This window comes from Micropterus dolomieu, linkage group LG20 (genome assembly GCF_021292245.1).
Source record: "Micropterus dolomieu isolate WLL.071019.BEF.003 ecotype Adirondacks linkage group LG20, ASM2129224v1, whole genome shotgun sequence".
Taxonomy (NCBI): Eukaryota; Metazoa; Chordata; class Actinopteri; order Centrarchiformes; family Centrarchidae; genus Micropterus; species Micropterus dolomieu.
Genome location: NC_060169.1, coordinates 357,689 through 384,918, shown reverse-complemented (window position 1 = coordinate 384,918; position 27,230 = coordinate 357,689). Strand labels below are relative to the sequence as shown.

The 27,230-nt window shown below is 43.1% G+C and overlaps 1 protein-coding gene and 1 long non-coding RNA gene across 6 annotated transcripts in view; both read left to right on the top strand.

The window, feature by feature from the left end:
* The window catches only part of large2 (LARGE xylosyl- and glucuronyltransferase 2), a 101,430-nt gene extending 77,024 nt beyond the window's left edge, over positions 1-24,406 (top strand). For all 5 annotated transcript variants that reach the window (XM_046031940.1, XM_046031936.1, XM_046031937.1 and 2 more), the window contains 13 exons: positions 5,758-6,047; positions 8,437-8,519; positions 11,267-11,390; positions 13,927-14,098; positions 14,601-14,705; positions 14,957-15,069; positions 17,589-17,714; positions 18,907-19,062; positions 19,528-19,691; positions 22,249-22,527; positions 22,609-22,755; positions 22,837-23,032; positions 23,128-24,406. In XM_046031940.1, the coding sequence (XP_045887896.1) occupies positions 5,758-6,047; positions 8,437-8,519; positions 11,267-11,390; positions 13,927-14,098; positions 14,601-14,705; positions 14,957-15,069; positions 17,589-17,714; positions 18,907-19,062; positions 19,528-19,691; positions 22,249-22,527; positions 22,609-22,755; positions 22,837-23,032; positions 23,128-23,325 (2,153 nt within the window). In that variant the 3' untranslated portion in view covers positions 23,326-24,406. The remainder of the gene's footprint in view (positions 1-5,757; positions 6,048-8,436; positions 8,520-11,266; positions 11,391-13,926; positions 14,099-14,600; positions 14,706-14,956; positions 15,070-17,588; positions 17,715-18,906; positions 19,063-19,527; positions 19,692-22,248; positions 22,528-22,608; positions 22,756-22,836; positions 23,033-23,127) is intronic.
* A 1,134-nt stretch (positions 24,407-25,540) lies between these two features.
* On the top strand, positions 25,541-26,931 carry LOC123959022. The gene is made up of 2 exons (XR_006822200.1): positions 25,541-25,909; positions 25,950-26,931. It is a non-coding gene; the product is annotated as an uncharacterized LOC123959022 (long non-coding RNA).
* Positions 26,932-27,230: the final 299 nt, after the last annotated feature.

Sequence of the window (27,230 nt, the reverse complement as noted above, 5' to 3'; positions counted from 1 at the left end):
AAAAATACAATGAGCAATGATTAGAGGAGGAGGAGGAGAGTCTGGGAGGAGGAGGAGGAGAGTCTGGGAGGAGGAGGAGGAAGGAGGAATGTAAGGATATGGAAAAAATACAATGAGCAATGATTAGAGGAGGAGGAGGAGAGGCTGGGAGGAGGAGGAGGAGAGTCTGGGAGGAGGAGGAGGAGAGTCTGGGAGGAGGAGGAGAGTCTGGGAGGAGGAGGAGGAGAGTCTGGGAGGAGAGCCTGGGGGGAGGAGGAGGAGGAGAGTCTGGGAGGAGACCAGAAACACAGCGGGATGGATGAAGAGAGAGTCGGAGGCTAACTGTAGTTATTAGCAAACAAAAGAGGAAATTGTTGGACTATTTTCTGCGGCGGATGAATCCACAACGTGGTGCTCCACATACATGCAAAGTAGTCGCTTTTCGGTGAAAATAGCATGTGTGATTCACGTGAATCGTGTAGATCTGACATGCAGAAATGATTCTCAGGTCATATTAAGGGGGTTGCCATTATAAGGTTTAGGTGGTGAGGCCCAGAGTGGCCGGTGTTGTGCCATAAACACGTCACCCCGTTTGTCCCTTCTGAGTTTGCATGTATAGATCTAGTGTGTGTGTTCATGGTGATGAAGGAACATGTGAGCCAGCGCAGCAGCGAGGCTCACTGATGGTTCAATAGATTCTGGACCACAATGGAGCTCAGACAGAAGGCACATCAGGCTGAGAGAAGTCTAGAATATTACCTGACGTATACTTTATCGAGAGAGAGAGAGGGATGCATTAAACTCCTGGCAGATCTAAATATTGTAAAATAAAAATTCACAGGAAAACACGTATTTAAAAACACCTGAGCTTTGGTTTTTTCACCCTCGCTCTCCGTCACGATGAACAGAGTCTTCGGTTAAAATGAGGAGAGGACAAACAAATGACAGCTCTGTTTTTGGTGGCTGTGACTATTTAAAGAAAGATTGAAGGAAATGAACTCAGCGGGTGACGCAGGAGCCTCGAGCATCACAGCAAAAGTAAAACGTGTCCCTCTGTTTGTTTCTAAGTTACCTTTCTCTGCGGGTTTGTATTAAAATTAAGGCAGACAACTTTAAACCTGCAATAACTGCTTTTGTTTGGCCACTTGGGGGCAGTAACTTTGTGTCCCCTGATGAATGTGAGTCCAGTCTTCTTTCGGTTAGCTCTGTTTTGGGTTCTCCACCCGCTGTGTACGGTGGCTTTCGCCAAAAACCAGTAAAGTTGCAGGCAGGCAGATAAACAATGAGCTGAAACTCAGTATAAAGCTCTAAAAACGCGACGGGAGCTGCAGACTGAGGTGACGATTCTCTGTAGGTTCACACAGTCATACATGGTTATTATAGAAATATCTAATCATAGATGAAACAATATGGTTTATATTAAACCACTTGAATCAAGGTGTCGAGGTAGTTTATTTATCATGACACAGCACAAGGGGAAAAAACCTTTGTAGTCCCTTCAAGCTACACACAGAACTTCGCAGATAGTTAAATTAGAATATGGTAACATGTAAAATAAAATACAATCTTTATTATAATAATTCTTCAGAGCATATTTTGACTTTGTCAGAATATTTATGTGATCATCTGAGGATCATCTTGAGCACCAAGCATCACTGATCTAATCCACCTCCGCTCATCTTGCCGGAGTCTTGTACTCGGACACGATCCGCCTGCCGAGTGCTGGTGATGGAGCAGGTGTCTGTAAAGATGTGGGCTCAACAGTCTCATTGTCCCATTTTGTCTAGACGGGACCTCAAGTCCAAGCTCGGTCAGCATGGCTCCGATCCCGACTCTCCGGTCCAGTTGACCTGGCCGGGCGGATCCTCTCTAGCCACTTGAAAACTAAAACCTAAAATAACATACCCAAAATGAATCCGTAATAACTCCTCAACCATTAGGCCTGGATGCATAATTCTGGTCAGAAGATCAACTGAACCTAAATGAACGTATTTATTTTTCTATTAAAGAGTAAATGGAGATGCAATAAAGGAAAATATATATTCATCCTCGTCTGGTATAAAGTGTATTTTAATAGCAATATCACCATCAAAACCATCATCCAACTCAATATAATGCACCTGAATATCTTCTAATACACTTGGAACACAACTGTAACTATGCATTTGATGAAAATAAACTAATATACAACAGTTATTACACAATATTTCAGAATATACCAGGCGAATGTTCATGTTTTAGCCTTATTTACTGTTTATATGTTCACTTTAATTGGGAGTTTTCTTCAAAACACTGTTTCTGTCCATAGAACCACGTTCCAAATAACAGAAAGCTTCCAAAACATGGAAATATTGATTAAAAACAGTGAATATTGATCAACATTCCTGTGCCCGAAAGCACACCCATGCTTTACTGACCCACACCTTGACAACAGAACATCCTGTAAGTGGGCTCGTTCTCTCCGTATTGAAGAGACATATCGTTTGGTATATTGGTTGTCCAAAGCAACACTTCAACCTAAGAGCAGCTATTGCGCAATACTAAGATAGCTGCAGCAGCGATCTCTTTACACACAAACAGCTGTTTTTGGACTGAAGACAGCGAAAAGGGCAAAAGCAAGTCAGAGGTTGTAACTGTGAATGTATATCTGTGCGTTTGTTGTTGGCTAATAAGTCTGAGTTTGGTGATTTGAGTGATCTGAGTTACAGCTGATGGGAGTTGGAGCTGAGGTGTAGGATGAGAGATCTGCAAGGCAGTAAATGCAGCCATGTCTACAGTGATTACAGAGCGATTTATGTTGTGATACAAGCTCATTTAGATGCTTGATGTTTAATGTGTGTTTTGGTGTGGATAAAAACGGCCGGTTTGAGATGCTAGCTGAGCCTCCTAGCTTCGCAGAGGTGTGTAGCATGCATAGGGTGACAAAATACTAGGATCAGACATGGATTTCCTATTTGCATTTTGAAAATCGATCATCGTCCGTGCTTAAATAGCTAGGTCATTGTTTCAGCAATAAAGCCAGAAAAAACTGACGAAAAACAAAATGCTGCGCCGTTTGGAGGAGCAGCAGGCCGCTGCATCTACGTGAGCAGGCTCCGTTGCTATAGTGAACATCTCCTGTTTCAGTCGATTTAAAGGAGACATATTATGCTTTTCCACATTTTATGACTTCTCTACAATGTTACGATGTCAGATGTTCATATTAAACATGACCAAAGTTTCAAATGATGAGGTAAAAGTATTAAAGAAATCCCTGTGATCATAAACCTCAGCTATCCCCCAGTTCTGAACACTGTTTTGAACTGTTTTTTCTACTAATGGCTCTGTATGATGTCATTCTGAGCCGGATTTCCAAATATGGTCATTTGCTCCAGGCAGAGAATGCTGGCCACGCCCACAAAGGAACATGCAGACCTATCCCAGCAGCAACCTAAAAAGGTTGCTCCGTGTATCATCAGCTTTAGACAATGGCCAATCAGAAGACAGCGGGCTCTGGAGTGGGGGGGGTCTCAAAGAAACAGAAGCATAAACAGCTTGTTTCAGACAGATGCTGAAATGAGGGCCAGTATAAGATAGAAAATACTTTTTTTGAACTTTGAATCATGCAAAGCTGCCATACAGGAGTCACAGAACTATAGAAACAATTATAGCTCAGCCCGTTTTATCGAATCCAGTCAATCATTCAATAATTTTTCAGCAATAATGGCAATTCAGACAAAGTGTAGTGGTGTTTAAAGGCACTACCGGCCGCTGCATCCACATGCGACGCCACTGCCATGAAGTTTACTTTGCCAAATGCTGCTGTAGCTGGAAGGCTATGAAGTATCCAAATGTGCACAAGACTGAAACATGGATGGACAATGTCAGCAGAGGTTTTACATAAATTTCAGTGAAACGACCGGCTACCTTTTTGTTTTTCTGATGTTATAACTCCAAGAGTCTGTCTGAGTTGAGAAGATTCTCTTTATAATTAAATGTTGGTCAACTTCAATCAATTACAGTTTTTAATTAGAAAAAGACCGTTATTTATTCAAAGCAAAGGCATCTCTGCTAGCACTCATATTTTTACTTCCACTTACGTCTTTAGCAGCAAAACATACACATCCCACCCTGAGGCACTCTGGGAATGTTCACACCCCAGTCTGTCAGGAAAGAGCGAGGGCTGGAGGCAAGTGGAGGAAGATGGAGAACAAGTGTGATGAGCCAATTTTCAAGTGTGAGACTCACGAGAACATGTCGCTCGCAAACCCTCTGCGTGTTTGAACCATCAACTACAAACCCACGGCGTCTGTGGTGTCACCTCGGGGTTTGTGAAGAGACGATTTGAAGCTGGAGTTCAGGTTTAGACTTCCTGTCAGCTTGAAGGTTTTGAGTAACAGAAGACAGAGAGTCTCTTAGCAGCTGCCATCCTCAATATGCTCAAATATAACTGTAAATACTCAAATTGCCTTTTGTGAAAACGTCTCACTTTCCTTTTCTGGTTCAGTGTCTTCATGGATCTTATATGGAGGTGCACAGTTTCGAGGTTCTGGTCTTTTTACAAGTGGCAAATATTGTACATTTATCTGACTGATTTATTTACTTTGCAGATTATAATATTACATCATTGATTATAGAACATATACTGTTTGGGTTACATTAGATAATTAGCAGTAAACACAGTGTACAGCAGAGGCTGATGGGAAATGTCATTAGTTCTGCAGGTATTTGATCATAAACCAAAGTGTTGGACACATTAATTAGGATCACCTAAGTTCGTACAGTTCATCCTGAGGGCAACATGAAGGTCTGAACTCTTCATCACAATCCAACTGTTGTTTAGATGTTTCAGTGGTTTTCCTTCTCATGAGCCGTGTGGCTAAAAATACACATTAGAGTTAAGTGTCCCGTTTCAGACGTATTTCCAGGACACTTTATAACAGTACAACTTTCCTGCAAAAACAGTTTTTATTTAAAAACACCAAAACGTGACCTAAAAAGAACACAAAGGAGTTAAACAAATCTTAATTAATAATTCAAATTACGTTTTAAAGAGAATTTGTCCTCTTGTGACATTCTTGTCGCACCAGAGGATGTTTCAACCTTTTTGTGCCAGTTTTGAACATGCTATACATGGCTAACCTGTCATTAGCAGTTAGCAGCACTCAGCTAAATTTGCCATAATTATGTACTTTAACATAGTTTTTTTTATTAAAATATAATTTAGGGCTGTTACACCAAAGTACAAAAAACACTTTTATAGTGGTTTGGAAAAAGTTAAATATTTGAACAATTGAGACAAAAACTCACCACATCGTGGGCTTCACAGGGGGCTTCAGTACCATTAACTTTAAAGGGGTCTTTCAACCAAATAAGGTTGTCCGTTGAATTGTCCAATTCAAATTAAGATATGGTGTCACACCAGAGGACAAAATGTATCAAGCTCCTACGCTTTTAGAAATATATGGATGAAATAAATGATGGCCATTTACTAAAATAGACATTATGCCTGAGGTTTTTATGTGTGTCATTTTATTTCATAAAGGTTGTGATTTATTGAACCATGCCTGAGACAGTCGCACTGTAGGACAAGTTTGAGATTTGGCTTAAAAATGTAAGAAAACTAATAACAAAGCTGTTTTTACAACAACAGGTCCTTGTAAAACAAATAAAGGTTTAACTGTTTACTGCACTTTGCATCATGACAAAATGTAAGCCGAACACAGGATAGAAACACAAGCTTTAATCTTTGAGGAGGGTTACAGACCCGTCTGAATCTCTCTGCGTCTCCCTCCACAGATGGTCGCTCCCTCCTGCTGGCTCCATGTCTGGCCGACACACCGGCAGCCCGAGTCCTGGAGCGAGCCGTCCTCGAGTCGCGGGTTCGAGAGGTGGAGGAAGAGAACCGCCAGATCCGGTTGCAGCTCAGCCAATCGCAAGGCACCGCCGCCCAGCCGCCGGACGGCAACTATGGCAACCAGCAGTGGGGAGCCTCCGCGGACACGGGGCCCGAGGACGGGGACAACACGGCAGAGGAGAAGAACAACCACACGGAGTGTCCCCGATCGCCCACCGTCCAGAAGTGTGAGGTCAGGAAACACAACACCCAGCTGTTCACCTGTTAGACCAAAATAAAAGACAAGGCGGCGATCAGGCGAGTTTTACCGCTTGTAATAACATTAACATGCCAAAACTGGTTACATCGGAATCCACATCAAAGATCCCCCCTCCCCAGTTAGGTCAGTTTCAGTTCAGTCACACATGGGGCGTCAGCTTCTGGGGTTACCAGGAGTTTAATGTACCAGTGATTTAGAACACTCCATCAGAAACACATCTTTTCCAACACTACCTCCTTCTATTACTATATTTACTTCATTTACTCTGCTGTTCTACCTGACGGCAGACGGAAGTATCTCAGGGAGTATCTGGATTTATATGATATTCAGTTCTGTTACTCAGGGTTCCCAGAGGATTTGTGCATCTCTGAAACTTCCTCTGTGAAGAACACACTGGTGTTGGCAGCGTACGGCACGATTCATGTTATACGCTAGATCAGGGGTATTCAGGAACTTTTCTCTAACTGGACCTCTTTGAATTTTAACTGAAGCAAAGCTCCGGATCATCGTGACCACTAACTTGCGTTATTATTCATTATATATTATACATTATTCATACCATAACCTGTAGTTGCATCAACAACTGACTGTCAGATCAAATAATATTTCAATAATATTTCAGTTTCACATCAAACTGGAGGGAGAATAAATAACTACTAATAATAAATTCTAAATTTAAGTACAAGAAAAACATAATACAAACGCAAACCTCTGCGCTGGATGCAGGGTGATTGGACATCGAGTGTCTTGTGGAAAACAAATGTTCAAAGGAAGGTTTACACTCAACCACACCTCACCAGCCAGGAGGATGTTGCAAGAATTCACCTTACTTAAAGAACGTGAAGAGAAAAGCCGAACACGACAGAATTAAACCAAAAATAAACTCTAATCTTAATAAAAAATGGTGCGTTCATGAAACAAACACCATTTGTTGCTTTAATCACGATGTGTAAATCAAATTATTTCACACCGGAAACAAAAGCCGGGAGGACGAATACATTCCCTCTTAAAGGAAAGAAATAGTGTTACCAGGTGGACGGCACGGCGAATCGTCGCAGTTCAGTAATCCCAGAGGTAACCCACGCAATCTCACCACAGTCACTTCAGATAAAGGGATGTCTTGCAGTAATCCAGAAAGGTTTCCAGCATACTGTATATCCTGCAGCTAAGACTTTATTCCTTCGTTTGAGAGTCATCTGGAAGTCTGAGTTCACTAAACGCTGTCTGCTTCACCTGCCTGCGAGCTCCATACACCTGCCAAAACGCCCCCCCCCTTTCTCTTAACACACGAGTGAGCAGCAGATAACCACGAAATAAATAATAATATAATGACAATTCCAGAGTCCATATTGCAACCTGGGTTTACTTTGCACGCCCCTGATATAATGTACAGCATTTACATATGGGAGTGAAAATAATATACAGTATCTCACAAAAGTGAGTCCACCCCTCACATTGTTGTAAATATTTGATTAAATGTTTTCATGTGACGTCGCTGAAGAAATGACACTTTGCTACAGTGTAAAGCACCTTGCACTGTGTGCCGTTTCACATCTTGGCCAGGACATCCTTGTAAAAGAGATTAAAAATCTCAATGGATTTCTTTCCTGGTAACATAAAGGTTAAATAAAAGTAGTGAGTGTACAGCTTGTATAACAGTGTACATTTGCTGTCCCCTCAAAATAACACATTTTGTACTCAAATTCAGTACATTAATGTCTAAACCACTGGCAACAGCCAGAAGTTTAGACATTAATAGCTGTGTGATGTGTTACTTTGAGGGGACTGCAAAGTTACACTATAATTCAGAAAAAGATAAAATCAGATATTTACAAAGATGTGAGGGGTGTACTCACTTTTGTGAGATACTGTACGTGTACCATCAGAACTGCGATACCCGAAGGTAGTCTCAGGTGACTATTACAGTGTTGACGGGGACTAAAATCCGAGGGAACACACTCTTTGATGTCTTTTCCAGCCTTTGAGCTCCAACTTTTCAAAGACTTTTCTGCTCTAAAGCGGGTGATGTGAAATCATACACATATGAGAGACTAAATATGAAATTTCACATCAGAGAGTTCTGTGAATGTCCTGGATTATGGGAAGATGTCTGGTGTGAGCTGCTTGTATCTCCAAAAAAAAAAGAGGTGACTGTTCAGAAACTTAAAAAGTAGAGCTTCTGTTTTGAAGCAGAAATTCGCAACAAGGTGTGGAGTTAGATAGCTGTGGTCACATGTCGTCATTACAATCTGCCGGGAGAAAAGGGGAGAGAGAGAGTGTGAAAGTGTGGACGTGTGAAGTGAAATGGCTTCAGGCCGCCTCTTTTCTGAAACTGACCCCTCCACGTCTCCTGTCTCCGCAGCTGATCCACGTAGCGTGCGTTTGTGCCGGTCACAACGCCAGCAGAGACGTGGTCACGCTGGTGAAGTCTGTCCTCTTTCACAGGTGAGTCGGTTTATTCACAAACAGAAAAATGTGACACGCTGAATTTTCATTTCAGACCTTTCCCGTCTCTCTGAATCTGTAACCTTGTTTCGACTCCACTTTTCTTTATTTGAAGCTGAAGTGGCTTTTACTCAGATTTGTACAGGCCTTGAAAATCCTTGAGTAGTAGCAGACTTGGAGGGGGGGAAAACATTAAGATAGGAAGTTTCTGGAAATGAAAAGATGACTTTTTAATGACATCTACTTTTTTGAAGCCAAACTCTCTTAGTCCCAGCATCGTTCCCTCCAATCTTAAAAAAAAAAGTTTAAAATGAATTAATTACTGTATTTCTGTTATAAGTTTGTATGAGGGGTTGACGGGGGTTCTGGGCTTTGTTGCTGACTTCATTCAGCTCTGCTCCCTTCGTTGTGCTGCTTTTCTTTCTTTTTATGCTTTTAAAGATCTAAACATCAATTTTCTTTCCTATATTTGAGCCTATTTGATGTGCTGTTGGTTTGAGAATGACCTGGATGTTCCTTTTAGCTGTATTTTAATTGCAAATGAAACTCTTGAGTGCTTCTTCTTGTAGACCTTTCAGGGAGTCTGACTGTCCCCGTGTTTGAGATATTTTTATCTCTCTAAATTGTTTTTCCGCTCAGTGGGGCTGAAGTCCATGTCCGTCTCTCTCCCCGGTAAATGCTGGTTTTAGGTCATTGTTCTGGCCTTGAGCATGTTTACAGGAAGGTCTTACAATAAAGAGAGAACATACATGTAAAGAGTTTCTGTGAACTTGAAGTGTTTTATAGAATCAATCTGGTGACATCTATATCTTTGATATTGAGAGCAAATCCCATGAGAAGACCGAGGCTGTATTGAAAACTGCCTACAATACTAGCAGCACGTACTAATGTGGCCTAAATGTAGTATGTAGTGAAAAGATCTCCAGTATACATCAGACCAGTCTACCTCTTGTCCCACAATGCAGAGTGCCAGAACGGTGACGACAACTGGTTGCTTTTTAAAAACGTAACCTTAATTTAAAATAATCAGGCGGTCTCAACAAGCGGTCAGTGTTGAAATGGCGAACGGCAGCATCGCTGCGTCAGCGGTGGCCGAGGCGAGAAATATAACTTCTGTATGTCGTGTTTTCTTATTGACAGCTCGCTGAGGTTAACGCTGCTAAACATTAGCTTAGCAGGCTTAATAAGAGTTGTGGGCTTCTTATGGGTAGTCAGGTAGCTCGTTACCGCTGGGCTGCAGCCTTGTTCTCCTCACACGAGATTAAATCAGAAAAAAATGCTTACATTTATATTCCCTCTATTGTTTACTTCCACTTTCCTAAACAGGAAACTGGCTAAGCCTGGCCTAGCATACTGTAAAATAAATCCATTTAACATACTGCATACTATGAAGGGTAGTATGTAGTTCGTACTGCGGTTGCTGGTAGTCTCTAGTAGGCGGTTCTGAACAACAACAGCGTGTCTGACTTCCTGTCTGTGGTGGTGAAGGAAACCGTCACCCGGTACAGGAGTGGAGCTCTATGGCAGCAGCTCCCAAACTCTTTCACATCCCTAAACTGACACAATTAAGACCACGGACCCCCGTTTGATAATCTTCTGTCCCAGTGTCCTCCATCAGATTTTAGGTTGTAGATGTTTTATAACAGAAACAGGCTCGAAACAGTCAGACATGCTGTCACTGTGTCACTTGGATGAAAATAAATGATTCCCCTTTTTGCTGGGGACCCTCTCGGGGTCCCCAGGGGGTCCCCAGCCCCACTTGGAGAACAACTACTCTATGGAGCAGATGCACCAGGCTGTGATGCACACAGTACTTGTTAGTAGATAAAGTCTGCTAGAATGGAAATAAAATGATATATATATCTTATATAATATCTTTTAACAAGGAGGTAAATAAAATTATTGAGTGGGGTGGTGATGGCGCAGTGGATAAATGTAAATGCTCCGTACTTGTATAGCGCCTTTCTAGTCTTTTCGACCACTCAAAACGCTTTTACACTACATCTGCATTCACCAGTCACACACATTCATACACTGAGCCTAAGTGCTCAAACGGAAACTAACATTCACATTCGTACACTGGCGGAACAGCCGGTTCAGTATCTTGCCCAAGGACACTTCGACATACAGCCTGGGGGAGCCAGGGATTGAACCGCCGACCTTTCGTTTAACGGCCAACCGGCTCTACACAGCCGCCCCATAAGACACGTACCTTTGGTGTGAGAGACCCGGGTTCGAATCCACCATTGTGTCCCTGAGCAAGACACTTCGTTGCTCCAGAGGCGTGCGACCTCTGACACGTACAGCAGCTGTAAGTCGCTTTGGATAAAAGCGTCAGATAAATGAATAAATGTAATGATTAAAAAAGAGCACAAATCATAAGTTTACGCTTGAATATTGATTTTTACTTGCTTTGAGGGACATAATCTTGTTTGCTGTAAACTGCAGGGTGGGAGGGTTTGCTTTTTGACAGTAATACCACTTTTGCTTGCACAGTTAAATCTGTTTATTTGGATCCTCTTTAGAAAATGTGAGTGTTTTTCGGGGCAAATCAGGTAATGAAAAGGAAAATCAAACGGTATAGCCATAAACACAGTTTTCATTTTGTGTTTTAAACTTTCAGTAGGCGCCCTTTGTTTTAGATTTTGACCGCAACCAAACACCGAACTAGCATAACAGTCTTTCTCTCCCCAGAAGGAACCTTCTTGACCTTGACGTCTCCCGTTTTTCCCCTCTCAATTCCTCAGGAGAAATCCTCTCCACTTTCATTTCATCACCGACACAGTGGCCAATCGCATCCTGAGTTCTTTGTTTCAGTCCTGGATGGTCCCGTCTGTGCAAGTCAGCTTCTACGACGCAGACGAACTCAAGGTAAGAGGACGACATGAAACGCTCGCACACCTCGTCTAAAAACAAGCCATGTCGGTCCTCGTCCACACACACCTCTACGTATCCTCGTTTCCTGCTCTCTGCTGGGACAAGGTGAGCCAAAGTCACGTCCCACATTTACCATATCAAAGGAGAATCTCTCAGCTCCAAAGCAGCAGCCAGTTGTGAGGATACAGTCGAGTTAAATGTGTTATAAATCTCCTTCGGAGCAGGTTTACAGAGCATCAAAGACTGAGAGACATCAATACAAAAGACTGCACAGTTCTGACACGCCACCAATTCTAAAGCAGGAGGTCCCGGCTTGGGTTTTCATGCGTCTGTCACATGGTATGCCACATTAGCAGAGATCAGAGGACTGTTTAGGTGTTAACTGGATGTTATTTCAGGATGTGGCGGAGGGTCACTCTTCAGTTTAGCCTTGATTTAGACTGACAGCCAAATCTCTCACATTAAAGGAAGAAGCACCACATAATAAAACCATGTCTGATATTTCTGATGTTGTGTTCATGTGCTTGGATAGAATATTAGACACTTTAGTATGTGTAATACAGTCTCTACACACCCTGTAAAACTCTACTATATGGCCGATGGACATTAAAGACTTCGTCAATGTCTCAAGGCGCTTTCACGCTGCCCAGTTTTCCGGGATTATTACGCTAATACGGCAGCTCGCTGCGCTGGAAAGAGGGGTCCGATCTGATCCTCCGGGAATGTTGGTAGTAACGGGAGGCGGAAAGATGTCTGTGTGAAAAGCCACAGCCGGCATGCCGGAACAGGAGTGACGTTTCAAGCTGTTACCAGTCGCGGCCTTTTTCTATCTGTAAATCCAGCGACTCCGGCTGCGCCACGGCTTCGTTAGGTCCCCAGCGCTGCGTCAGTGTCCACAGGAAGTGTCTCCGCATTGACTTGTTGTTTATTTGTCCCACCTTCTCCACAGCTCTCTGTTCTGGCTGCATATCCACAGGGAGCATTTCAGAATAAGAGCATTTTGATGACATGTTTTAGATTTTATTGACTTGGTAATGAGTGCTTGCACTGTGATTAAGAAGGCTACGTAGTTAAATTGTTTTTTTTTTTGTCTGTTTTAACTGTTTTTATTGTTGATGTATGATCGGGAATCTGCAAAGGGTGTTTTTATTTTGAAAATTGACCGGATTCTCTCTGCCGTTCTGTGTTAGACTTCCTGCCCGGTTCATCTGCTCTGTGCTGCTTTACGCCGCTTCAATCGAAAATAGACTGGCAGTGAATATTGAACTTTAGAAAAACTTAAATTAAAGAAATCACATATTTTAATCGCAATATCTCTATAAAATTACAATTAGTTGATTAATTCCCCCCCAAAAATCCTTCAGCCTTCAGTCTTACCGTTCCCGATAGCCGTGTTGCTACGATCTAAAATTGGCTATGTCGACTTTGCTACAACAACACGGCCATCTTGTTGTCCAACCTTGTCGGGTTTCCCTGGTTTTTTTTTTTTTTTTACGGATATGACATTGATCCGATCCCTGAGCGCACCATTAGTCACAGGTTGCCATGGTAGCGACTTGTTAATCAGCTTGTAGCCCCGCCCTAAAGCCTCCCCTGCATTCTGGTCCATTGTCCCCTAAATGGGACCATAATTTACTAAATGAACATCATGCTGTGTTGAAGACTTGAAACTAGCGACTGAGAAAATGTTTCTACTTCTCAGCTGATTTATTCCCTCAGTAAACACTTTCCTGATGAGTTTATGGTCACAGACTTCTATACAATCACACTTCTTTCTGCAGCCGGTGGAGTCACCCCCTGCTGGCTGCTAGAGAGATCGCAGGTTTAAGGCTCTTCAGCGCTGGCTTCACTTTTCAGACCCGGAGGTTGCCGCTTGCAATCACCACAATGGGCTTACAAGGTTTTCACACAGCAGCAACAATACATAATTGAGCTGGACGAGCTGTGGACGCACTTTTCCTCCCAAAGTCAAGTGTCAGAAAAACACCATGTAATGTATTTTAACATCAGTGTTGATGAATGAGCTCTCAGACTGATGGGAATGTGACCAGCATGAATAAGTGTGTGTGTGTAAGACTCCAACCTGCACCCCCCCCCTCGCCTCACATCATCACATTCTCCTCCCTCACAGTCTTTGTGCTGAACAATGAGTCCTTTGTGCCGTCAGATGCTTCGACCTGCAGCCTCTCTCTCCAGTTTTCATGAAGTCACGTTAAACTGGAGGAAAACAGACGAGACTCTAAGCCGATTATATTTGCAGATGATGCACTTATGCAGATCCAATTACTCTGAATCAAGAGAATTAATTAAAAATACACTGTTTGCAGATTCCTCATTGAGCCCTTGCCAAAACATGCTGAATGTAGCTTTGTGTTAACCCACACACGGAACGCTGCTCACACATAATGAACACTGGATCCATCCGTCAGTGCGCTGAGGGTTTACCGGTTTTAAAGGAAAAGATAGAAATGACACCTGCTAGATTCACTGGTGAAACATAACATAACGTTTTCTTCTCTTGTCGTTTCAGTCCGAGGTGTCGTGGATACCCAACAAGCATTACTCAGGTATTTACGGCTTGATGAAGCTGACGCTAACCAAAGCTTTGCCCTCAGACCTGTCAAAGGTCATCGTCTTGGACACGGACATCACCTTCGCCACCGACATCGCTGAGCTCTGGGGCATTTTTAGGAAGTTCACCGGTGAGACACTTTGAATTTTACACCGTATTAAAGAATTCCTGTCTGAGAATACAGTGTTAAGCTTTTTGAAAGATCAACTCTGCGCGTGTGTTACGTTCACAACCACAAAAGGTACGGCTCATTTTAACTGATCGCGTTGCTGTAGCGCCACCTACAGATCAAACACCATCAGATTTTGGGGTTGTTATGTGCCCGTGTCGTCGAGTTATAAAAGTGACCCCGGCCTGCAAAGGGTGATATCTACAAATGAATAAATAACCTCAATATCATGCAAATAGGCAACACGTCGGAGACAAAACTGACCCTGAAAGCAGTCTTTTTAGTAATTGTTGTTTTACCTCGAACCTGCTGTCTAACATAAATAAATCTTGTTAGACTGGACTTCTTTGTGCTGCTGTCTGAGAGTATTTACATGACTCATATGATAAACAGAACTCTGCTCTTTCAGAATAGTTTTGTGACACTGAGGCTGATTAATGATGATGGATTGTTTTGTGTGCAGATAAACAGGTGATAGGCCTGGTGGAGAACCAGAGCGACTGGTACCTGGGCAACTTGTGGAAGAACCACAAACCCTGGCCTGCGCTGGGACGAGGCTTCAACACAGGTAACGGCCGTTTTTCTGGACACATCCTCACTGAACCTGGCGAGTTGCTTTTAGACAGAACCTGACGTGACCTCGCCGGAGTTTGCTGACGCCACATTTGGCTGCAGTGTCTCAGGATGGCTGTCTGAAGTAGTTTGAAATCTTCGGACAGCTGAATCATCTCACCTGGAGCCACAAATACAGATTCATTCGTTGTCTGCAGACGAGGCTCAGGCGAAGCTCAAGTCATGCTTGTGAATTATTTCCTACAGGCGTCATTCTTCTCTACTTGGAGCGACTGCGGCGAATCAGCTGGGAGCAGATGTGGCGGCTGACTGCAGAGAGGGAGCTAATGAGCATGCTCAGTACATCGCTGGCTGATCAGGTCAGGGATACCTCCAACCCGCTGAGAACACTGTCATATATGTTTGTGTCTGCTGTTCCGGTTGTCATGTCAACTTATCTGCTCCAAGAAGGGGAAAAAGGAAATTTAAAGGCAGCTGTCTGAAAGAATTTTGAGGCCTGGTGGCGCTAGAGGAAGGGCCAGGGGGTCAGATTCGTCTGGATCATGAATCCACAGCAGATTTCAAGGAAATCTGGTCATTTTCAGGACATCTCAGTCTGAGCTCACAGTTTGTGTTGGACCGATCAACTGTTTAGAACAATTTGTTTGTTACACTGCGGGCTACAACCGCAAAGATACAACAATCAAAAGACATTATGGTATAAATCAGAAATACAAGCTTATGAAAATCTTTTTATTGTTCTTCAGCAGGTAGCAGTCACGAATTGTAATAAGTTACTTTTTACTCCTTCAAAAAGTAATATAACGGGAATCACCAGAGGCCCCACGATACGATACATCACGATTCTTATGTTACAATACGATAGTACTGCGATTTTAAATACATTGCTTAAATACTTACGATCTTTTTTTCCATCTTCAAATTGTGTCCCCAAAGGAAAACTCTTTTTCTAGTGGACTGAAAAAGCAATGGCTTTTTTTATTATTATAGTACCAAAAAGTACTTTGACTTCCACAGGTGTTATGCCGAACTTTGCATGCCCGCCAAGAATTGCAAAAATGTCTGCTTTTAAATGAAATACTGTTCATTGCGGGGTTCAACAATAGTGATAAATAATCAGTCTCTTTTTTGAACGTTAAAAACCGTTAATATATTCTTACACTTAGTTAAAGTACCATTTCTTGAGAGTGAGCAAAGTCAAGTGGTGCTAACTGCGTTTAAACAATGTGAACAGCAAAGTGTCTGAACAGCACCTTATTTAATAAGTGAACGGATAATTCGGCAAAACGGATGTTGTAGGCTACCTGCAGAAATTTGCATCCACCTGTTTTCTCAGTATAACGGAGCGTTACCTCCCGCAAGGTGTATGCAATTCACGGCAGGCATGCAGAATTCATCTGCGCTGCTAAATGTCACCAGACCTTGTGGGAGCAAGGCCTGATCATTGTTCTAAGCTCACAGTAAGCTCACGCAGTCTACCGGAGGTAGATTGTGTCTGACTTGACGGCGCTGTTTTTATTCCTCTATCAAGTCGGCAAAAGTCAGCCAGTTATCTCAAACGCACCTATTGACTACCAGTTATACAGCGTGCCAACTTCGACAGCTGTTTTCCACATAGATCCTTAGGCTCCTTAGACGCTTGCTAATAACTGTTTTGAATATCGGTCTCCGACATGGACAGATTTGTTCAATCTACCTGGGCCTCCCGCCCAAGTAAAGCCTGTGTGTGGGAAACGCTGTTTACTGCACCAATGCTTGAAAACAATGGTATTTTTAAAATAAAATGTAAACAGAGCTTTTTAACCTCATGTTGGTCCATCAGCAGGTGTAACGCAGGTTTACTAAGATTGTTTTGTGAAACCGTGATTTCCAAGGTCAGGCATCAACTGAGCAGCTGAGAACTTTGTCCAAATATAATCCAAACTTCTGATTTAAATCGAGAACCATTCTGAAAGAATAAGTCAAGAGTTCAAATTAGACATTCAATCAGACTGTTTCTGATAATCAATGCAACAGACTAATTTTGGTTTGTACCAAAAAAGCACTGAGGTTGGATTACCCTCAAGACTCCAGTTAAGACGGAGTATCCTTCCATAAACTTTGTAATACAGTTCAAAAAGGTCGGATGCATTAGCCTCATCTCAAATGTACGGTATGAAATATGATTGTTCTTTGATCTGCGCTGCATCATCCCAGCTCAGCTTACAGTGATTGATCCAGAACACAGCGAGCCGTTGTAAACAGTCCAACAGATGGTAAAATCAAAGCCGAGATAACATGGCTCTGTGGTGCCTTCAAGAGACGAACGAGCTGCTTCATTTTCAACCGGGACCTTAACACCAGGGTGACTCTCGCTTTCAGGAACGCCTTCCTGTTTCCTCCCTCCTGAGAAATGTCTATGGAATCAGATTTCTGCCAACTTAGTCAAATCAAACCCCTTACACAGCAGAGAAAATAAAACTAACTGAAGCAAAAAACCCGAATCTCTTCTGTCATGGGCCAACTGAAGACAATGCAACAGCAAGTAGGTTACAGCTCAGACAACATATGATCAATACTTTATTAATCTTGTAGTAATCCAGTCAAACTTCTGATCACTGAGAAAGCAGCAGAGGGAGCTGTAAACAAAAAGTAAAAACCAACAACAACTTCTTTGTAAGTTTTTTTTATTTTTGAAATATATTTTTTCCTTCAGTTAGTTCAATTTTTTTGGTTTTGTTTGATTTTTAAGAAGTTTTGGCACAAATCTGATTCCGTAGACGGTTACCATTTCTGTGTGTTTGTGACAGAATTGCAGTAGGATCCAGATCTCAGTAGGACCAGAAGAGCTGCTGCAGAAGAGTTGTTAACGCTTTTGTTGTCTGTCCACCGTGAGCAGGACATCTTCAACGCCTTCATAAAGCAGAACCCGGTCCTGGTGCACCAGCTGCCCTGCTTCTGGAACGTCCAGCTGTCGGATCACACTCGCTCCGAGCAGTGCTACACCGAGGTGTCCGACCTCAAGGTACGTGTAACCGCTACTTTCCTAAACCTAACCAAGTCTGAGGATGTTTGAAACAGAAAATAAATGTGATTCACTGTCAGACGAGGCGCCGCAAATCAAAGGCGTTAAAACTGAAACTGATTCAACATGCTTTGATATGATTTTTAGCTTCATTTACTTCCTCAAGAGTTTCCTGGCTGGCCCCATTTGTCCGATGTGTGAGAGTGTGGAAGCAGTCTGCATTTCCTTTAGCAGCTGTGACCATAGGTGTCATTTACGCTGGGGACATGTCCCCATCACTTGTTGAAAGCATTTGTTAAAAATGTTCTGAAAAATAACAAATGTAAGTGTTATGAGAGAGTTTTAAGAAAACATGCAATGTAAAAATAGAAAAAACAGATCTGCATTGTCCAAGATATATTACTTAAGCTAAAAAACAATTTACTGATCACGCTTCAATTGTCACCTGAAGTGTGTTCACCTTTTATATAAAGACATTTCCACCATCAATTGGTGCAGAAAATGTCTCCAGAAGTGTTTAATGCTGAAAATCTTCTAGGGGAGGACCCCCAGACCCCCCAATCATCAAGGAATAATTCTTTTAGTATAAAAATATCTGCTGGTTTTGTGCGTGTGACCACAATATTCTGCATTGTCACGTCTCGAGGGCCAAGTGTTCTGTCACTCTCATCTGAGCCCTTAAATGTCCCCACCACTTTTAAACGCCCTTGGCTGTGACCACCAGGTCTATAATTAGCAGTTTAGGCCAATTAGGTAAGATCATCACTCAGACCTAACACAGGTGTGAAGGCCCAGCTCCGAGACCATGCAAATAAGGGAAACACACATGGGGGACCGACTAAATCAAAGTAGTTTATTTAATTAGATCAGCTGCCTCTAATTCCTTGATGGCTTCCAGCTCCATCCTAGAAGAAGTGCCAAAAAGAAGTCAGCTTCTAAAGCACACGTGAACGGGCTAATTGATGGTCAGGATTGTGGGAAAATACGTTGACATTGCGGCAGAAAGAATCTCCGCAGATCTCGCCAAGCCTCACGAACACCGGACAAGTGTCTGAGCCAAACCTCCGGAAACAAAAGTGGATTTCAAGATGCTTTTGAAATCAGCAAACGATGTAAAGCCATCAGTTAAAGGCACAACATTTCCCTCTGAAGTGGAGTAAATGTACTGAGTAAGCTTCCCGCTGTGTTTCAGGTGATCCACTGGAACTCTCCGAAGAAGCTCCGCGTGAAGAACAAACACGTGGAGTTCTTCAGGAACCTCTACCTGACCTTCCTGGAGTACGACGGAAACCTGCTGAGACGAGAGCTGTTCGGCTGCCCGAGTCAGGCCAGTCCAGAGAGCGTCCAGGTGGGACACTCACAGAATGACCCATACCCCGCTCTACCTAGTCATGGTTCTTTAGGGTGATTGAAATAGAGCGGGACGATCTGCATTTTGAGGCTGATCCAATATTGAGTTTTGAGAGCAACAACTATCTGATAACCATCTACTGACAAGTATTCATTTTTAACAGAATAAAAAACACAATCAAAAATATAATTATTATTTGGCAGGATATCTGTTCACGGTACAGTTAAAGTGTGGCTGCCATGATAACACAACCCTGATTACAATCCTAACTGATTTAACTGGGATAATTGGCTGTGGTGCATTTATGGTCTAGTTTTTCTGGCAGAAACACAAAAACAAGGAGCCAAAACTGAGGAGAAACTTGTCCTGTCCTAACAGGAAGCAACAGAAAATGACCAACTAAAGATTTTAAGTCTTTAAAAGAACTTGTCAGAGCGTTGAGCAGCGTTGTGTCTCCTTCAGCTGCAGGCCGCCCTGGAGGAGCTGGACGAGGACGATCAGTGTTACGACTTCCGTCGGGAGCGACTCACCGTTCATAGAGTGCACCTGTACTTCCTGCAGTACGAGTACACGCCCACTGAGGACAATACTGACGTCACACTGGTGGCCCAGCTCTCCATGGACAGGTACACCAACCAACGCATGCCTTTTATATACGTGTCGTTTTTCCATCACCAGTACCAGCTCGACTCGGTTTTCCATTGCAGATAGCACCCTCAATGTAGCCGGTCATCATAGCGACGCCACACACAACTGCCGCGACGTAATGTTCAATGCGACCCGCAAACGGCCGTCGCTTTATTAAGTTAAAACGTTTCAACATTACTGCGATGGACTGGCGACCTGTCCAGGCTGTACTCCAGCTTGGCTCCAGCCCCCCGCGACCCTGTACGCAGGATAAGCGGTATGAAAACCTTCCAGCTGTGTTTTCCTCTGCCGTTGTTGCTGCAGCGGTCTGTGTGACGGCGGGAGCGGGCGGCTGGCCGGCCTCTCAAGCTCCTCCCACGGGTTGCCGCAGGCTTCCCCCGCCTCCTCAACTCCGAAAACTTTCAACTTTCACCATCACTTCTCATAAAACTGTAGAAATTGGAAGTCTACAGAGCTGATTTCGTATGTAATTTCATCACTAAATCCACTTCTGAGAAGTTTTGAGCTGAGAAAACTTCCTGTTGCTGGCCTCTGTCTGGTGACGATTCTCTGTGACCAGTCAGCAGTCTGTCACATTTTAGTATCGCCTCAGCTTGCTTGAAACCTCAATGGAGGACATACAAAAAAAAAAGTACCTGGTCCAGGTCCAACTTTTCCACAGTGGAAAACCAAAAAGAGGTGCGTGGAGGAAAAGGGGCTAACCTGTATTCGCTCCATAATTCACATGGTCTTCATCAACAGATGTAAGAGAACTACAGAGAGCCTGAGTCACTCGCTTCCGGTCCATGGGACCTTATTTCGAAAAAATTATGTCGGGTAGTCAACGGCGAGAAACCACTTCTACTTTGATCCTGTTTGAACTGAGCCCTGAATTACACACGTTTGTCAAGAACGTTGCAGTTTGTTGTAAAACAGAAAAGTTACATTTTAGTTTTGTGTGAAAACCGTCCAGTGAACTACGTCTCTCACACGAACCTGTTAACGCTTGGTTGCTGCTAGCTAGGTAACTTATGTTGGGCCTTTCTGAAACTGCTGGCTCCTCCCTCTCCCTGCCTACTTCCACTCCGTTTGCGCGTTCCACAATGAGTGCCATCCGAAAGCACTGAGGGCGGAGTGGTGGTGGGTTGTTAAAACAACAAGCAACAAAGGCATTAAAGAAAAGTTAGTTTATACATTTGAACAGTTTTAAATTCTTCAGACTATATAATGCTTCAATATAATGTTTGATTTATATTGAAATGTTGTATTTGTGAATGTAACATTTTCATATAAGCTTTTCTTTACAATAAATATCATCTTTTCATAGAAGAATATAATATTTAGTTTTCGTCAATAACTAAAGTCACGTTCTTAAAGAAATATCTGACACAAAATGAATGACAAATGTTTTCAGTTTCATTATTGCAAAAACCAAACTTTTCCTCAACAGCAATCCTGCATCTTAACACCACTGTTGTTTATTTCATAAACATATTATAGCAGGGAGTGCGGCGCTAACGTCCGATCCTGTTTACTCTGGGGGAGAGGGTGGTTCGTCCGAAAGTTGTCCGACGTATTTGGCTGTGAGGGAGACCCCAACCAGAGTTCACTCCGTGTCGCAGCGGAAAGTGGCGAGGGTCTAGTTTCGGAAAGGCCCGTTATGTTCCAGGCAGAAATATATCTCACCTGATATGCAAATTTTGTTAGTCGTCTTTGTAATTACGTATTTTCAGTCTGATACCTCAACATTTTTACATCAAACTGCAACTTTCTTGACTTTTACATTTCAAATTGGCCATCATGTGTGTAATTCAGAGCACAGATTAAACGGGATCAAAACTCAGTTCTCTTGCCGTTGACTAACGTACAAATTCTTTCCAAAGTAAGGTCCATCGGTGGTCCATCAGAAGGGGAGGGACTTAGGCTCTCTATAGATGCTGAAGTTTTCTGAGCACATTAAGAACAGCCCCATGTTTGTAGGTATAAGTATTTCAATTCCAGTTAAAAACAATGTTTACATCACCAAAACAGACATTTTCAGATCTAAAATGAACAGTTAAATGAAGGAGTTCTGTTCATTATTTTACTGCAGAATAACCAAAGTTTAGTTCTGCAAAACTGAGAAATTACGTAAATTTCAGAGGTTTTCAGGGATCAATTAATGAGTTAATAACTTCAAGTCATTCTGCAGTAGTGGAAGGGAAGGAAACATTTCTACAGTAAACACCTTGGAACAGCCTGTTAATCCACCATCAGAAGCTTTATTTCTACTATATATAATAATGAAGGAAGACAGAGCAATAATGAACAAAACTCTTATTTTAGATCTGAAAATGTCTGTTTTGGTGACGTTGTTTTTCACTGGACTTGAACTACTCCGATTTGGCTTAAAACAAAACGAAAAACTAACAAACCACAACAGCTAGGGCTGCTGATGAAGATCATGCAACATGATCGAAAGCTCCAGGACAGCTATTTAATGGACCTTGTAACACAATTGCTGCTTTCACCAGCTTGATATCACAGCAAACTGAAACCCTTTGTGGCCCCCCGCAGGCTGCAGATGCTGGAGGCCATCTGTAAGCACTGGGAGGGCCCCATCAGCCTGGCGCTCTACATGTCCGACGCCGAGGCCCAGCAGTTCCTACGCTACGCTCAGGCCTCAGAGGTCCTCAAGAACCGCAAGAACGTGGGCTACCACATCGTCTACAAGGAGGGCCAGTTCTACCCCGTCAACCTGGTGAGGAACGTGGCCCTGAAGAATGCCAACACGCCCTACGTGTTCCTGACAGACGTGGACTTCCTGCCCATGTACGGTCTCTACGATTACCTCAGGTAAGACCAGCTGCTACTACAAAAACTACTCTCCTCCCTCCTTCCCCCTCTCTCCTCACCTGTCATGTTTCCTCCTTGCAGGAGGTCTGTGGTGCAGCTGGACATGGCTCACACTAAGAAGGCTCTGGTGGTTCCAGCTTTCGAGACGCTTCGGTACCGTCTGTCCTTCCCCAAATCCAAAGCAGAGCTGCTCTCCATGCTGGACATGGGGACCCTCTACACCTTCAGGTACCTGGGGGAGGAGGGAACATGTAGATACATAATGTGGCGGCTCTGGATACGATTGTCCTTCCCTTCCTGCCTCTCCAGGTATCACGTGTGGCCCAAAGGTCACGCTCCTACCAACTATGCCGAATGGCGAACAGCCACCACCCCGTATAAAGTCGAGTGGGAGCCGGACTTTGAGCCGTACGTTGTGGTGAGACGGGACTGTCCAGAGTACGACCAGCGCTTCGTGGGCTTCGGCTGGAACAAGGTGTCCCATATCATGGAGCTGGATGCACAGGTTTGTGTCGACAGTCCAAATGCAAAAGATGGGAACTCGATGTGAAGGAGGGAATGTTCTCTTGTCTCAACGCGTTTTATTTTTCCTTTTCTCAGGAGTACGACCTGATGGTCCTCCCCAACGCTTTCATGATCCACATGCCGCACGCGCCCAGCTTCGACATCTCCAAGTTTCGCTCCAGTTCCAGCTACCGCAACTGTCTGAACACCCTGAAGGACGAGTTCCACCAGGACCTGTCCAGGAAGTACGGCTCGGCCGCTCTGAAGTACCTCACCGCGCAGAGGAACATCTAAAAACCCAGAACTGCTGAGAGCCAGCAGGTCCGCCAGCCTTCGAGCTCCTGAGCGACTAGGTCCCCGAGAGCTCGGACATCTACTGACTGCGCCGCGGTGCGCAAAGAATGATGGTAAAGCTTTACAGCCCTTTCGAAACATTCTCGAACCTTGTGCATTAATTCTCCAGACGACTCCACCTCAAGGTGAACGAGAAGCAGAGGCGACAAAAACGGACAGCAAATTTCCTAAACGCAGGATTGACTCGGCTGAGGCGATGGACGAGTGTGGATACTGACGGGACTAGCTTTAAGGCGGGGAAATAACCATATTCTTACAATTTGTTCTGACAATCAGGGCTTTTTCCAGAAGACAAAGTTTGTTCACGAGGACATGACGGGAACATGTGTCATCTTGGGGGAAAGATTTAAAAGAGGACACTATATTTGAACTGAGGCCAGTCGAACTGGAGAAAGATTTAAAGCCTTATCACGTTCCATGGTATTTACTGAGATATCTAATGTTTTAATTTGTCTTTCTTTTCCAGTGTAAATCCGAACCAATGATTAATGAACACTGGCATTTACAATGTTTTAATTAAGACTTTACATGAGAATCAGTTTATATTTCCTTTCTATATTTCCTTTAAAAAAAAAAAAAACAATCCATCTTGTCCCGGTCAAATTATTTCAGATTTTCTGTGAGCTGCAGGGATGTGCTTTGTGTGTGTATGATCCAGCTGTGTCATTCTCGCTTTTGTCTTGATCATGTATTTGCTTGCATGTAAAGAGTTGCACTACGTGTTCTTTACACATCATTCACCCCTCTGAAAGAAGCAAAAATCTATTAATGATAACAGATTATACATCGTTCCTGATTGGGACCAACACTGAGGCCGTGCAGCGCGCCGTTATTAATGACGCTATTAGCTCTGAAGTGAAGCTGCTGCAGTTCGATGAAGGCCGGGAGCTTTTCAATTTACTTATATTTCTTCCATTACATCTATAATGTGTCAGATTCACTGGATATATGTGCCACCTACTGAACCTACAACCCTGTTTTTGTTTGTAAAGTCCAACTGAAATACAAAATTCAAACCTTTTTTTGCAGTGCTGTCCAATGTATTGTCATTACTTTATTGAAATTATGAGAATAATTACATTCGGTCACAGATCGTCTTGGTTCCTAGAATCTAAGGCACCGACCTTCATCATTGTAATTGGACTGGGTCTGACTGTCGCAGGGTCTTTTTTGCTAACAGAAAATGTTTGAATGTATGAATTTGCAGAAGATTTAAGATGTTTATACCACAGTAAATCGCTAATTAACCTGACAAAATAATCTAGTATGTCACATGAGAGCAAACAAAGAGCCATACTGCAGTTTGTTTATTTAACAGGGACAGCGCACAATATATGTACAGTACCAGATAAGATATAGCTAAAAGCTAATTCCTGCAGTCCCTGGGAAGGTGCCAACAGTACGCAAGATATTACAAAAAAAAAAAAATCAATACTCTATCCAAACCTTACATATATAGATAAAAGCCAATCAAATCAAGCCAGATATAACAAACTAAAAACAGACTCAAATATACCCAACCTCCCAAAAGAATAATAAATTCCCATAAAAACACAACATCAACTATCCCAATGCAGAAAGTAACAAACTGTCAGTACAAGAAATTAACCAGGCACACAGTACAAATACTGGCTGCATTCAGCGTCTCCCAGCTCCACACCTGATTGTCCTTCAATCCAACGAAGGTTAAAGTCAAGGGCAACTGGACTTGGTTGAAGATACTGGAAGACGTTTCGTCCCTCATCCAAAGGACTTCTTCAGTTCTGACTGACTGGCAGGGAAACTCAGCTATTTAACCTCAGTGGGGTCGTTGGCCCGGGTCATCGATACCGCTGGTTTGTTAGTGTTCCTGGTTGCTGTGACGACAGTCATTAAGACTACCTGTGGCCAAGACTGAACGACCCTCGTTGGTATCTTCACCTGAGGCCAATAGGTTACGTTTGTTGAGTTTCCTGGGAAGGTGAAGATACCAACGAGGGTCATTCAGTCTCGGCCACAGGTAGTCTTAACGACCGTAACGACTGTCGTCACTGCAACAAGGAACACTAACGAACCAGCGGTATCGATGACCCGGGCCAACGACCCCACTGAGGTTAAATAGCTGAGTTTCCCTGCCAGCCAGTCAGAACTGAAGAAGTCCTTTGGATGAGGGACGAAACGTCTTCCAGTATCTTCAACCAAGTCCAGTTGCCCTTGATTTTAACCTTCGTTGGAGAACTATGACCTGGATGACTGAGAACCTTCATAGACATTGTCCTTCAACCATATTTTCACACTTTTTAAAATGTTTAAAAGATGCATTCTCTGACACTCAGTGGTAAATTCCACATCCCAGCTGCCTTTTCTGAGAAGCAGTTTTTTCCAAATGCCGTAGACCAAAACTTAACAGTCCCCTCTAGAAGATACAGGAAGAGTCAACACCATGTGTGAGATGAAGTTCTGTTCCTAGAGGTCAAGGATGAATAGCTAATTAGCAATGTCGCGTGATGTCTGAAGATTCTTGGTTATCGTAGGATATGTACAGGTGCATAGTCAGCTGGACTCGTCTGTCAGAACGAGTCCAGCTGCCTTCGACTTCTCAATATGTAGCCTAGCAAGTGAATCTTCCCTGGTGGACGTTTGCTTGCAGCACATCCACCAAGCTAACTGTGTAAGAAAGACCGTGCGTCCAGATAAATAAGGAGACATTAGCTAGGAAGCTAGCAGTTCAGTCCATTGCAAGTTGCGAACCAATGGAGACAAGACAACGAGGCTCCGCCTTTAAACCACACGTGTTAAAAAAAGAAAGAGGCCGCCTGTAACTGACGGAGCAAATCTAAAGCAAAACATGTCTTTCAGTTGGACTTTAACCTTGCTAATTTCACTGTTTAAATGATTTGATTATTATTTTGGAGGATGGCCGTGAGAATAGCTCAACTGATATCGCCACTGTATTTAGAGAGAATTATTCAGAAGGGCTTTGGTGACTCGCTCAGCTTTTGTCTAAACCCACCGTTTGATTAAAATGTGATTGACCAAAACTATTTGGACTGTTATTGGCCAGATTTACCCGTATTTCGGTGTATGTTCAAGCTCCCCAGAGGATGCTCGGAATGTTTTTGACGTCTTTTTTTTTTTGCTCCATTACTCAAATAACGAAAGATTGGGGGTGTGACATCGTTTGTGTTAAGAAATAGTAAAGAATTTATTCAGATCTAGGAGCAAGGTACTGAGCGCCAGGCGAGGGCGTTGGATCGTGAGTGATGGTGTACGTGACGACCGCAGGCTCAAACAGAGTTTATTTGATGAGTGTGAACCGTGACACAAAAAGCCCTGCGAACCCCCCACCCCCCTTTACCCACCGCCATCCACGCCACCTCCATTGACTTGTTGTTGATTGTGGTAAATGCTAGTGCCTTTGCTGTATTGTGAAACTGGATATTGATTGTACTGTTGTACCGACAGGGCCTGGGGATAGTCAGGCACTCTATTTATTATTGTTGACTCAGATCAATCATATTTTTCTATGTAAGTGCTTTAAATAAATTTGCCCTTTTTTTAAAATCACTGTCTGTTTTTTTTTTACACCTGCAGCAAACACCAGTCCTGACTTTTCTTCTTACTTTGGGATTACTGAAACCTTGAGGGTGTTTTAAATTCTCACTCCAGGGCAAATAATATTTTGGGGTATCCAGGAGTTTCTACTATTTACCAAGGTCTGTGGTTTAAGCCTGTGTGAACTTTCCATGTGTGTAATTGGTCCAATGAAAATGTATAAACTAAATTATTTTGGATGAACACAGAAGTCCCCTGAAAGCTCTCGTCCTGTTCAAATGCAAATTACAATAAATTAATCGGATACACTT